General features: G+C 33.8%; 1 protein-coding gene across 1 annotated transcript in view; it reads right to left on the bottom strand.

Annotated features, from left to right (window-relative positions):
- Positions 1–9,035: 9,035 nt before the first annotated feature.
- HELRODRAFT_158584 (hypothetical protein) overlaps positions 9,036–14,084 on the bottom strand; it is a gene marked incomplete at both ends in the record, with an annotated part of 5,503 nt that continues 454 nt past the window's right edge. Inside the window, 4 exons of the mRNA XM_009010611.1 lie at positions 9,036–9,211; positions 10,045–10,807; positions 11,062–11,270; positions 11,804–11,972. Coding sequence (XP_009008859.1) covers positions 9,036–9,211; positions 10,045–10,807; positions 11,062–11,270; positions 11,804–11,972 — 1,317 coding nt within the window. The remainder of the gene's footprint in view (positions 9,212–10,044; positions 10,808–11,061; positions 11,271–11,803; positions 11,973–14,084) is intronic.

The following is a 14,084-nucleotide window of genomic DNA, read 5'->3' on the forward strand; positions in this document are numbered from 1 at the left end:
CGTCCCCACCCACACACACACACACACACACACACACACACACACACACACACACACACACACACACACACACACACACACACACACACACATATATATTCCAAATTCTTCTTATATATAGTTATCACTTCCATATTATATATATATATATATATATATATATATATATATATATATATATATATATACGTCCCACCTCGGGAAACCGGGTCTCTGGACGAAAAACGAAGATATATATATATATATATATATATATATATATATATATATATATATATATATATATATATATATATATATATATATGAACTATCCAGGCCAAATGTAACAAAACAAACATTAATTGACGCATGTCTAATTGTCTACTGCATATTTTCCTATTCGGCAGTGATATCTGGATAGTGAAAAATGGCCGGATATTCAGCCGGAGCCGGAGCTAAGCTTCGGTGCAACCCTAAAACCTAGTCTACCTGCTTTATAACCATGTGCACCACAAAACATATCATTATACCCACCTCAGCGTCAACAGCAAATAAACGTTTCACATTGTTCATCGCCATTACCTTCAATACCAGACATACCATTGCTTTCACCAGCACCAATCACGATCAACAAACATCTATGGCAATCCCACGAATGCAATCACGACACAATGCAGAAAACACGAACACAACTCAACCGAACATGCTAACATCACAACAATGCGCATAAACTATTAACACTGCTATGCCAACCATTCCACCAACACAAAGAGCACTACAACTTATTCAACCAGTGTCGCCACTCGCGACCCCATCTTTCACATGAACAACAATCAGCGTTACATTTTCAATCAGATGTTAAATCACCAATACCAATATCTATATAATCTATAACAACAACCAATGCATAATAACAAACATGCAACAATAAGCAACATGCAAACACACCAACAAAAAATGTTTCAAACACCATCCATCCATTCATTATTATTATTACCGGTATAAAATGTTCCAAAGCAACAATAAAACATAAAAATAGTACCTAGGTTACACAACCTCTAGTTTTTTGTTTTCAGCTTCCAATTTTTCTAGGACGTCGATAAGTCTTTCATCTGAAACATCATCATCGAGACTTATATCTGAAGCAGATGATGAAGAAGATGATGTTGAAGATGAATCAAAAGCATCATCATCATCATCAGTTCTCATCATGTGCAACTCTGAAATATCTTGCTGTAAGCGTTCAATTTCATTGCGTTCAGTTGATATCTTTTGTCTCAACTCATCCCCTGTAAAGTTTCATCAGAGAAACGTATCAAAGTTTCAGCGTTACATTTCATTCGATTTATATTAAATTTCAACTATGGTACGTAATTAATGTATTACTCTTGGAAAAAATGAATTAAAAACATAAAAAAAAATATTGAACCAATTAATTACAATTAATTAATTTGAGCAGAATGTTTCGTCTCAAGATAAAGCCAAATTGATGGCTGTAAAGAGCGAAATCGAAAATGGAGAAGAGCAATTCCTAATACCGCGTGTGGTACAAAACTGGACAATGCATCCATCAGAATAAGTCTTTGTCTTAGACTTGGATTGCCGGTGGTTTCCGGATACAGGTGTTTATGTGGTACCGACGTTTCCTCTTTGGGCCAAAATGGTCTGTCGTGCAGATTGGGTTTTGGCAGAAAGGAACGACATACGGCTATGAAAGATTACCTATGTAGGCTTTTTCAGATTACCTATGTAGGCTTTAACCAGCCGTAAAGGAACCTGCAAGCCTAGTCTCTCAAAGTAATAACAGACCAGATGGTTACATTTTAGTTCCGTGGTCTTGTGGTTGTTGTTTGGCGTGGGATGTGACGTTTCCCCACACGCTAGCCGAAAAGTATATAACCAACAAATCTGTTGAGTATGGTTCGGCTGCAATAAAAGCTGCAGATTTAAAAATAATAAATATAAAGATTTAAATGACAACACAACTCTTTTTAAAACGTTTGGACCGATTGATAAAGAAACTCAATTTTTTATCTGGAGATCCAAATAATAGGATTTATATAAAACAAAATGTTTCTCTATTGTTACAAAAATATAATGCTTTCTGTATTTTAGAAAATATCGCCAAATACCCCTTTGCACAAGACCCATAAACTAACATTAACAAGCGAGTTGGGGCAAAATGATGGTTTTTATGACTGTTGTTTTTAACCATGGGCTCGTATATTCACATAGTATGTATATTCATAAAAATGTATGGAATTGCTTTAATTGTTATAATTGTAATTTATTATTGTTGTTTTAATACTAAAGTTATTATATGTTTTATACTAAGGTTTTGGATTTTTATTTTATTTGGTACTAAATACACGTTCTAATATTTGCTTTTTTTTTTTATTTTGTTTTTAGTGTTCGAAAATTAGTGAAATGGGAAAAAGGAGAACGGGAGGGAACTAGAGAAAAAACGCGGAATGAGTTAAAAAAATATGGGATGGGAGTTTGCGGGAACGTTGTCATAAAACTTTATATACATAGTTTTCGTAACGTTGTCATACTGGAGGTATTGGAAAGCTTTATCTGTGGTTGGAAAAATAACAAGCCCCGGAAGCTACCAGGAAGACATAAAAAATAAGTATAGATCTACAAACAATGGAAAGCAAAGATATAATTTTATCAACCAAAAAAAGATATATGAAACCGTCATTGTTTCACAGATGATATATGGATCAGAAATGTGGATAATTAAAAAGACAGATGAAAACAGACTTATAGCAGCTAAAATGAATTGTCTGAGACAGATCATAAAAGTAAGTAGAATCCAAAAAATAAAGAACGACAACATCAGAAAAAAACTTGGTGAAGAGAGCAACATAATAGAAAGAATCCGGAAAAGAAGATTAACTTGGTTTGGACATGTAAATAGGATGAACTAAGAGAAAATGCCATATATGGCCTTATTCAATCATGTAGAGGGTAAGAAAAGAAGAGGTCGTCCCAAAAAGACTTGGACCGACAACATCAAAGAGGATTTCAAAATAAAAAACATAAACATAAACATCGCAGAAGCCGGAAAATGACAAAAAATAGAAGATGGAGGCTCTTTGTGACTAGCTATTGCCGCTCTGAGCTGGCAGACAGCAGATGATGATTAAGAACATTGTCATAAATGAGAATTCGGGAGGAAATCGGGAATGCCAAAAAAAGATTGGAACAAATTTCAATTCCCGCTCACCTCTAAAAAGAATCACTGCTAATATAATTGTCATAATATCCATGCTTGACCTTAAAACTGTTGGTTGATTCAGCGGAAACCGTCTTGTCATTCAGCTCATTCCAGGTCATACCAAGCGGGGTCCCACTAAGACCCTAGATGGTAATTTTTGATGATCAAGTTTTAACTGTAATAGCTAATTTTCTCTTAATCTTTGTATGTGTTCCATACTATTTTAGATTAATTAATGTATAATTATAATTACAAAGCTCTGTTTTAAACAAAATTCAAGAATTGAAAAAGTGCTTGGGGTAGAGAAAATACCCCGCTTGGTATTGTATGTTATAAAATTCAATAATCGTAATTTTTGGATGATTCGGTATCCAATGAAAATCATAAATAGCCAAACATGATACTGGAATACAATCGTACCAAAGGCAGGTTGGACAATGCAGACAAATTGATACGGGAGTATTCCTGTGCTAGACGTACCTCAAGATGGCCTCTGAGAATTTTCATGAACATACTTGATATTGGAGCTTTATAATTTGGATTTCAAAAAACAAAGGCTGGAAAAACTCTAAAAAAAATTCTATGTGTTTGTTCCTTATGGAGTTGGGCAAAGAACTAACAAAGCCCAACATTTTACGAAAAGCAAGCAATCCAATTGGCATTCATGTTACAATTATTCTAGTAATTGAGGCAGTAACTGTTGCACGTTTCAACGCAAACCAAAGCATACCATCAACATCAGGACTTCAGAAAAGCCGCAAGAGAGGAAGATGTTATAATTGTCCTAGAAGTAGTGATAGAAAAGTGAACAAAGTCTGTAGTAAATGCCAGCAATTTGTCTGTGAGGCACACAGGAAAAGCATCACAACTATCACATGTGTAAAGAACTGTAGCACATGATCTGTATATATCTTTTTATTAAATTAATATGGTATTACAAAACACTGTAAATTTTGTTTACAGACATATATTTTTTTGCTTTCCAGAAGTTTAGACTGTCGTAATTTCTTGGTAATTTCTTTGATCATATTTGTTGCTCTCTGTTGTATCTTCTCCAGAATCTTTTTGCAAATTTGGACTCCACACCCGAATACAGTATGTTTTATACAAACTTATAATTATCGACTTCTCCATTTTGACCACTGATCTTCCAGTAAATCCAAGTATTAATATTTAATGTGCTTTGGCCGATGCAATTGCCCACTGTCTTGATGTTTTTGTACTTGCGTGAATGATGACTCCAAGGTCCTTTTCTTCCTCCATTGATCGTAGCTCCTGATTGCCCAATTGATATTGAAAGCCCTTGTTCTTTCTACCCATGTGCATAACTTTACAAAAACATTTACCAATCTTCAAAACACTTGTACAATCTTGCCAAATCTTGTCTTAACACTTTCGCATCTTCCACAATGTTGATCTATTCGTATTATCAGCAAACTGATATTTTTGATATTATGCAAAAGTCAATGTCGTTGGTATAAATTACAAATAGTAGAGGTCCCAACACAGAACCTTGAGGAACCCCACTTGTAACGTTAATCCGTGATGAATTCTTGCCTTTAATTTGCACTTGTAGTCTTCTGTTCACAAGCCAGTTGGTGATCTTTTGAAACAGACTACCAGTATTCTACATACACGTAATTTCTTAATAAGTCGTCTATGTAGCACTTTATAAAACGCTTTTGTGAAACCCAAATAGATTATATCTACAGAGCTATCAGTGGCTATATTGTCGTACACGTCTTGAAAGAAACCCAAAAGGTTGAACAGAGAAGATTATGAGTCCATGCTGGTTGTTTTTAATTATTGAAGTTTCAGCCAGATGTTTAACCATGTTAATTTTGACAATTTTCTATAAAACTTTACATAATATGCATGTTAAACTTACTGGCCTCCAATTACTAATGGCGTGACAATGGCCTCTCTCTAGTCTCTTGTCTCCTGCCTTGATGGATTCGATGAAATTTTCATTTAAAGTAGCTCTTTTTTTATTTCTCACTTCATTCAGAAATTTAGAATGCAGATCGGCTGTTCCTGGAGTTTTTTTTTTTTTTTTTTTTTTTTTTTTTTAAGAAATTCTAACATTTTCACCACTTTTTTTTAATTTCTACGTTGCTTAGTGTTCTTGGTTTTTTTTTAAATAGGATCCTTGGCTCTTGGACGCTTTCCGTATTTTCATGCGTTTATCTTCTCCTTTTTCTCGTGCCATATCCTTTCAGGACATTGGCGACCATCGACCTCCGCAAAACCCGATCTTTGACGCTTTGTAGTAGTTGAAATGTGGTGATATTCAGCAAGTAACACAAGGATTGTTATTCGCGGTCAACAACGAATGTTATTCGTTGTTGACCGCGATCTTTTTTCCCTGCAATCTTTCCAGTAGTTGTTAGATTTTCCATTCTTTTCTTCCGCATGATGTGACCAAAAACTTTAACTGACCCCGTCGGATTATCTGTAGTAATTTCCTCATTTCGTAACCGAACAGTTTTAATACATCCTCGTTCAGAGTGAGAACTAATTTTTATAATTCTTCTCAAAACCACATTTCAACAGCGCTAATCTTTTTCCATTTCTTTAGAAATTGTCCAGGACTCAGAGCCGTAAGTTAAAACAGGAAAAATGTAACATCCTAACAGTTTTAATTTTGTTGATATTCTGATTTTACTGTTGGTAAGGATGTTTTTCATTTTAGAATGTGCATCTTTTGTCATAGCTATCCTTCTTTTGATATCCATAGACCATTTACAACATGAGGTAATCAGACTTCCGAGATAATTGAAGCTGTTGACTTGTTTCACCTGTTTACCATTAATGATTATGGAGCAGTTTTGCTATTACTAATAACCTTGCACTCTGTTTTGTTGATGTTAATTCGCAAAGCCTTTCCTTTCACTTTCAAAAACCAGTTTGGAAACAATTGTTTGCAGTTTTTCCATTAAATTTGCTTTAAGAGCTGTTCCATCGGCATATCATACATTGTTTATATTCACGCCTCCAATAGATATTCCAGGTAGATCTTCTATCTTTCTCACGATGATCTCACTATAGGTCTGTGTGTGTCGGAAGACCATATTTTATAAAGTATTGTAAAAATTTTACCGAATTGTTGGCATTAATCAATTTAAAGTTTGTTTTTTCAATTTTCCTTACTAGAATTTTCTGGAAATGGTTCAATTTATTGAAAATAGAAATGTTATCCAAATTTATCATGCAGATAAGCCAAATTTCGATTTTTCACAAATCATCTTAATGCAGGTTTAGTTTATATAATTTTTTTTAAACAAAGCAAAGTTCTTTGGCAAAGTAAGTTACTTAGTTCGTTTCGTAATCATCTTCTTTGTTGTTGTAATTTCTTCGTTCTTCATTGTTATTGAAGTTAGTATTAAAGCGTCGAGTTGGTAATAATGTAATCATTCTTTGCTGGATGTTTATTTGGAATTTATTGATATCTATTAGGACAGCTTCTGCAGTTCTTAGATGTGTTGTGTTGGTGTTTTGGTAAATTACTTTTGTGTTGTTGTCAACAATTTGGCGGGCTATTTGAGTTGCATGTGTTGATTGTAAGTGAGATTTGATGACTCCTCTTTGTGTATGCATTGTGAAACGCCTTGATAGTGAAGTGGTCGTAACACCAATAAGCTGTTATAACCGCCGGAATGATCAAATTGCGCTATATTATTTTTTATCCTAATTATTGTTATCTTTGCTATATTTATAATGTTTAGATTGTAAACCATAGAGGTTTGTAAAGAGATATCGAATCTATGCTAAAAATCTACAGTAGAGGCTACATAAAGATTTGTGGATAGAGAGGTTTCCAGCGAAGTAGTTCCTTTAATTAGTTTAGTGTTTCTATTACTGTTGGCGGTCAAATAAAAGTTTGCGTTTGAAGCAATTGTGTTCATCTAACGGAAATCTTGAACCTACGGAATAACGATAACTTGTTTTATTATTCTTTAAAAAATCAAAATCTGACAAATACAGTAACCGTTACAGCATGCAAGGCAATAGTATAAAGTGATAACGAACAATAAATATCGGAGAAAAAATGTTTAAGCATGTAAAGTATGGAAAATAAAATAATGTAATGGTGTAAAAAGACAAATAAATAAAATAATTCATTAATAGACTAGTTAATGATTTAGTAAGTTAGTTAAGTGATCGATAAGAGAAAAGAAAACTAAATTGAGTAAATGATAAAGTTTTATTGAGTTCTAATATATTTAAGGTGTCTTGTGATGAAGGTCTTAACTTGATATGTTGACTGAGTTGCGACTTGATAGTTATGCCTGCGTTGACGAAGGTTGTTTGTAGTAGTTTTGATTGGTAGTAGTAGAAAATGGATGGCGTGGTACTTGGTATTTTCCACTTTCTTGAACAGTCTTGAATCGAGTGTGTTGCATATTTGACTGACAATATGATATGATACAGGTAAATAGTTGAGGCGAATAAGTTTTTTGATGAGAGATTGAATTTTGAAGAAAAAGGGAGCAGCATATTTGATGTGTGAGATGATGGGTGATTCAGTGATGTCGAATAATTTGATGCCTCTAAGACTATTTGAGCGAAGTGCTTTGAGTGAAATGTTTGAAAGCCTTCTGTGATGATGTGATTAATATACAGTGTTACATTAAGTGTGTAGATAAATGTGATGCTTATTATTTTTAATAGATTCGTGCGAGTGATTGATGGATGCTCTGGAGATAATGTTATTTTTTTACGACTATTGTGAATGATGAGTTCGAACGATTCATTGAGATTAAGTGACAGATTGCATTGCTTTGACCATATAGTTAATGAGTCGAGTTCTGATTGGATGATGGTTGTGTTAGATGATCGGATGACAAGGTATGTGTCGATAACTTGACGATTGTTGGAAGCTACAATACTGATGTTGGAATTATAGAGCTCTTTGAAGTTATAACATTGATTTGGTAGTAATGAGCGTCAAAGGTTACAACAATACGAATGTTGTTGACGCGCACAGTCGTCAATAGGGCATTTAAATTCATTTGTTACATGATTATGTTTCAAAATTGAATCGTCTTTAGGAGTGCACAGTTGTTCTTTAGGACCAACTCAGTTGTATATTACAATGATTGTAAGGCATCACAATTTGTCCTAACAACAACTGCACTCCTATTGACGATTCTACTTTGAAGCGTAATCATGTAATATATAAATTAACTTGAAATTGCTCATTTTATAGAAAAAATTATTATCCAAACTCATCATTGAAATGTATTAAAAATAGAACTGTTATCATTCAAGTTCATCATGCAGATAGGCCCTATTTCAATTTTTTACAAATCATTTTCAGTGCAGCTTTGGTTTAGACAAATTATTTAATAAATTAAAAACGCGTTAGATTATGGTTAGTTGAAATTGGACATTATTGATGGTATTTTGTTTTGTTGGATTTAATACGTTTTATATTTGTTGTTTTGTTTCTTTTGTTTTGCATTAAATACTATTGGTTCATTCAACATTTATTTATCCATCTATTCATCCATCTATTCATTCATTCATTCATTCCTTCATTCATTCACTCATTTTAAACTCCAAAATTCATCAGGTCACTTCGCGTTCACTCATAGTCGGTTAATTCATCCATCAGTCATTTTTCATCCATTCAATTTAAAATAATTCTTTCATCAACTCATTTTTCATTTCTAAGTAATAAATTCATCAAATCATCATACGTTCATTCATCATCAACTTACAAAACCATCTATTTTATTCAATTATAACACATCCATTCATCAATTCATTTCAATTAATACATAAATTCAATTCATGCGTAGATTCGCATTCCATAAATCTATACATTTTCAACCAATCTCTCCACCTCTCATCAACTGACCAATAGCCAGGAGTTCTTCCTCCTCCATGATTAAGTAGTTGTATTCATCAAGCAGTCTATCGAAGTCCCAGCTGTTGTCAGCATCAGATTGACTCACATCATCACTTCCTGTTGAGATGTCCGTGTAAGACGAGTCCGTGCCCCCTGCATCAGGTTGTCCAAGCATAATAAACTATACTTCTAAATTATGGGTACATATTTTATTCTTGCCACCAACAACCATTACAACAACGTCACAAGCAACAAGATAAAATAACCACCAACAATATCATCACAACAGCCAACAGCAGCGCCAATTAAAACATCATCAAAAACATTACCTCCAATTAAAACATCATTAACAACAATTTTGTCACCCCCACCACAAAAATGACATCACCAATAATAAAACATTATCAGCAACAACATTACCTTTTACCAGCAATATCACCAATTAAAAAATCATCAGTAACAACATTACCAGTGAAAACATTATCATCTAAACATTACCACCAACAAGACCACAAATTAAAACGTCATTAACAACAACCTTAGCACTAACAGATGGAAACATCAACACCAATTAAAACATCACCAACAACATTACCATCACCACCAACGACATTACCATCATCACCAATTAAAACAACATCTGCAACAACTTTACCACCAAGAACAACACATTAACACTACTAACTAAAACATCATTAGCAACAGCATTATCATCAGCAATAATATTATCACCAATTAAAACATCATCACCCGCAGCATTAAGATCATCATCACTACGAAATAAAACATCATCGGTAACAACTTCACCACCAACATCAACAACACATCATCACAGCCAATAAAAACATCATTAGCAACAACATTAGCAACATCATCACAAATTAAAACATTAGCAACATCATCACAAATTAAAACATTATCAACAACAATACCAACATCACCACCGCCGCCGTCACCATCATCACAACCAACAAAATACCACTGACCATGAGACACGTCACCAGCCTCTCTCTCAGCAAACCATCCAATAGGGGATTCATCGCGCAACTTTACGTAATCATTGCTAGGACCAGCTTCAGATTTCACATCACTATCATCATCGTCATCATCATCTTCATCAATTTTTTTATCGGGTTTTGATTCAGTTGGCAATTTATCACTATAAATTGAAATGACGGTTACTTCCCGATCATGCAGCTCCTGATCTATAGATTGTACAGTTTCTGACAATGCATGTCCTTCCAATTCCTTTGTCACGTTTTGTTCAATTGCAGCAAGCTCTTCATCGTTATCAGCATTGAGATCTTCAGTACCATGAGTCCCACCTATCACCTCTTGTTGTCTTTTCCTAACGTCATTGAGCTTACGTTCATCGTAGTTGTCACCGCAGATACACCTCACTTCGTTTTTTTGTCCATAAACAGTAGCCATGTTCATGTGACTCTCTGGTACTAAAAATACCTCTTCGCCATGTTCCTTTTTCACATTATTTTTCTTAAGCTCAGCAACTGATTCTAAGACTAGTTTCTCGGCGTCAGCCAGTATGATGGATGTGAGACTGGACTGCTTGCTCGTTGATTGCAGTTTTCGCGATGAGGTCGATGCAATGCTTTCTTTCCTATCAATTTTCTTTAAACTTTTGTCGGCAGACGCACTCGATGAATGTCGTTTGTTCAGTTCAGTTGAGTGTTTCTTCCGATTGTGCAAGTCAGGTGTCAAATGCTTCTTCGAATGATCTTTATAACGCAACTTCACTTAAAGATAGAAGTAAAAGTAAATCAGAAAAATAAAAAGGCTACAATGTCCAAAAAAATTGTTTAACAAACATACAAAATATGATGATTTTAATTCACCTATAATAATATTGCAATAGGATTTTTTGAATTCTATATTGGCGATAATAGATCGTGCATGTTTTTATAAAAATTTTTATATTTTCAGTCTAAAAGCGTTATTAATTTGCAAATTTCAGTTTAATTTTTGCTGAATTTGATTTGGATAACTTGTTCCGATGAAGTTTTTACTTGAAGAAAACTAGTCAAGTCTCGGACAAGGAAATCACTCGGAAGCATCCAAGAAGCTGCAAGAGTGGTGTGGCAAAATTTCACGATCGTTAACTCAATTTCGGAACAGCTTAAAAGTAATGAAACTAAAAGTTTGAATGAGATGTCTAAACTGAAAGGTGAATTAGAAACTGCTACTGCGAACACAACTGCGAAATCGTCAAACATAAGTAATGAACGGGTAGAATTTGTGACTAAAGGCATTAAAAACACAAAGAAAACACCTGAACAGTAAGTTTTCACTAATGCGGCAGTCAATGAGTTGAATGAGAGAAAAACGTAAAAAAAATGTAACTAAATCAAAATCGACTAAAAAAATTTTATCAGAAAAGAAAGTAGAAGATGAGCAACAGACTAAAAATATTTTTGGAATTATTGGTAAAAATGAAGTGAAACCTGTACATTTAAGAAGACTCAGATCTAAAGATGCAACTAAACCTGATCCAATCCTTGTTGAGCTGAAGCAGCACTAAGACATCCACTGTCACTTGCAGCAAAAAAATTGAGACACAGTAACAATCATAAAACAACACATATTAGTTCTAATTTAATTAAAGCAGATAGAAAAAAATAAGTTAGTAAAATAGAGAGAGAAATACATTGAATTCAAGTTTAGAAGCTGATTCTTGCTTTAGATATGGCATCCGTTGAAAACAAGTAGAAAGGTTCAAGAAAAACCCACGGGTCATGTCATAGTCCTTAATCATCTCATGACATAGCTTTTTTGAAATGCATGTATCTAATTGAGACACCTTTGGTTTGATGAGTTTTGAATAGTTATCAGCACGTATGATTCTCAACTTGTTGCCGTGAGCGAAATTTGGTTTAAAGATGTGGCATTGTAAATATACCTAGATACAAAATTTGCAGAAAAGATAGAAGTGATGATAGAAGAGGTGGAGGTGTCTGCATAAATGACATAACTCAATTGACTCAAATGAGTTGAATGACACTGATTTAAATCTAAGTAAAGTTATCTAAATAAAGTTTGGACTGTTGTCTATTTTGCACCTGAAAAATAATATGTTAGTTGGATTTACAGACCAAATGACTGTTGATATGAATGATATGGATTTTGTTTTCAAAAATGTTAGAAAATATGTTGATAAGAAAGGTTTCAAAGATCTATACAACCAACTGGACTTAATATTCACAACAGAAACTGATAGTTATTCGCCGTAGATACTAAATTTGTAATAGACGAAATTAAAAAAGGGCACCTCATCATCTTTTTGAATTTATTCTGAAAAATATGGAATGGAACAACAAACATTCCTCAAAAGTTGAACTACAATAAAGCCAACTTTTTCAAACCTCACATTTTTTGTCAAATGTTGACTGTGTGAATCTAACAAATCAAGAAATGTATGATGAGATGATGTTTTACACCGGTAAAGCTTGCAATCAGTTTATTCCTACTGTCGAAATGTAAAAAATAAACTCAACAACTTCATGTTTTGAAAATCACGTGATGCAGATAATCTTCATCCAATACTTCTACAAAATTGTGTTGAGTGTTTTGCTCTACCAGTGACATTAATTTTCAAAGCATCATTAGCAACCAGTCAATTACCAATTCAATTCAAATCAGCAAATGTGACCCCTCTGTTCAAATAAGGCGTAAAGACGTTGGTTGAAAATTATCGACCAATCCCTCTTCCTCAGTTTTGTGTAAGATCATGGAAGGAATTATTCGTGAAAAAATAAAATATTATTTATATCAAAACAATCTGATAACTAAACAGCAAAATAGTTTTGAAAACAAGTCTTGTACTACTAATTTGTTGGACACTCTTGATATTATGTCGTTTCATTTAAATTGTGGAAGACCGGTTGATGTTGTCATCCTGGATTTTGCTAAAGCCTATGCCACGGTTCCTCATAAAAGACTTCTTTTAAAACTTAAAGCTTATGGTATAAATGGTCTAGTTTTAAAGTGTACAGAATCGTTCTTAAAAAATGGAAGACAAAGAGTTCAAGGAGAAAACACATAAAACTGAATAACTATATTTAGTGGTGTAACTCAAGGGTCAGTTATCGGTTCACTAATGTTCACGGTCCACTAATGTTCATTTTGTACATAAACGACCTGCCGTACTGCTTCACAAACATGTCGAAACTGTATGCTGATGGTACCGAAACTTTATCTGAAATAGTTTCTGATGATTGCGTTCAGAAACTCCAATCCGACTTAGACAGAGCTTTCAAATGGAAACAAGACAGGCTGTTAAATTTCAACATTAATCAAGCATTATGGATGTAATAACAAAACGAACAAATAGATGGTCAAATCTTAGCTGTTTCAGGAAGGGGAAAAGATAATGGTGTGATCTTCATTACAAATTTGAAATGAAAAACTCAAGTCATTACGGCAGCAAATAAAGCGAATCAAATGCTAGGTCACATCAAAAAATCATTTGCCCATTTTAACTGCAACTTAACGAGAAATTTGTACTTAATCTTTGTTCGGCCTTTACTTGAGTTTGCTGTATCGGTATGGTTTCCAGTACTTCATTGCCAAGTAAACTAGTGGAAGCACTTACAGTAAACAGTTATAAAGCAGGCTATGATTACTGGAAAAACAATAATCAATGTAATCGGCTCTCATAGTGTGCCTGACAACACACTTACTGGCTCCTTTGCCAGTCCACAGCGTACCTTACTACTACTACTACTACTACTACTGCTACTACTACTACTCATACTACTACTACTACTACTAGAACACCTTTTTAATTTTTGTAGAAAATGGAAGAAAAGTATACATAAACTTTAGTAAACATTAAAAAACTTAAGTAAATATTAAAAAAAGATTATAAAATTCAATATCAATTGAAAATAAAATAAATCATCAATAGTTTAGACACGATATTGCTTACCTACATCTGCGCCAACAGACCCTAATGAAACAATCGACTGATTTGCTGATAAGCCTAACTTGCATGAGAGTTGGTCAACATTAT

This window comes from Helobdella robusta (genome assembly GCF_000326865.2).
Source record: "Helobdella robusta unplaced genomic scaffold HELROscaffold_1, whole genome shotgun sequence".
In the NCBI taxonomy this organism is placed as follows: domain Eukaryota; kingdom Metazoa; phylum Annelida; class Clitellata; order Rhynchobdellida; family Glossiphoniidae; genus Helobdella; species Helobdella robusta.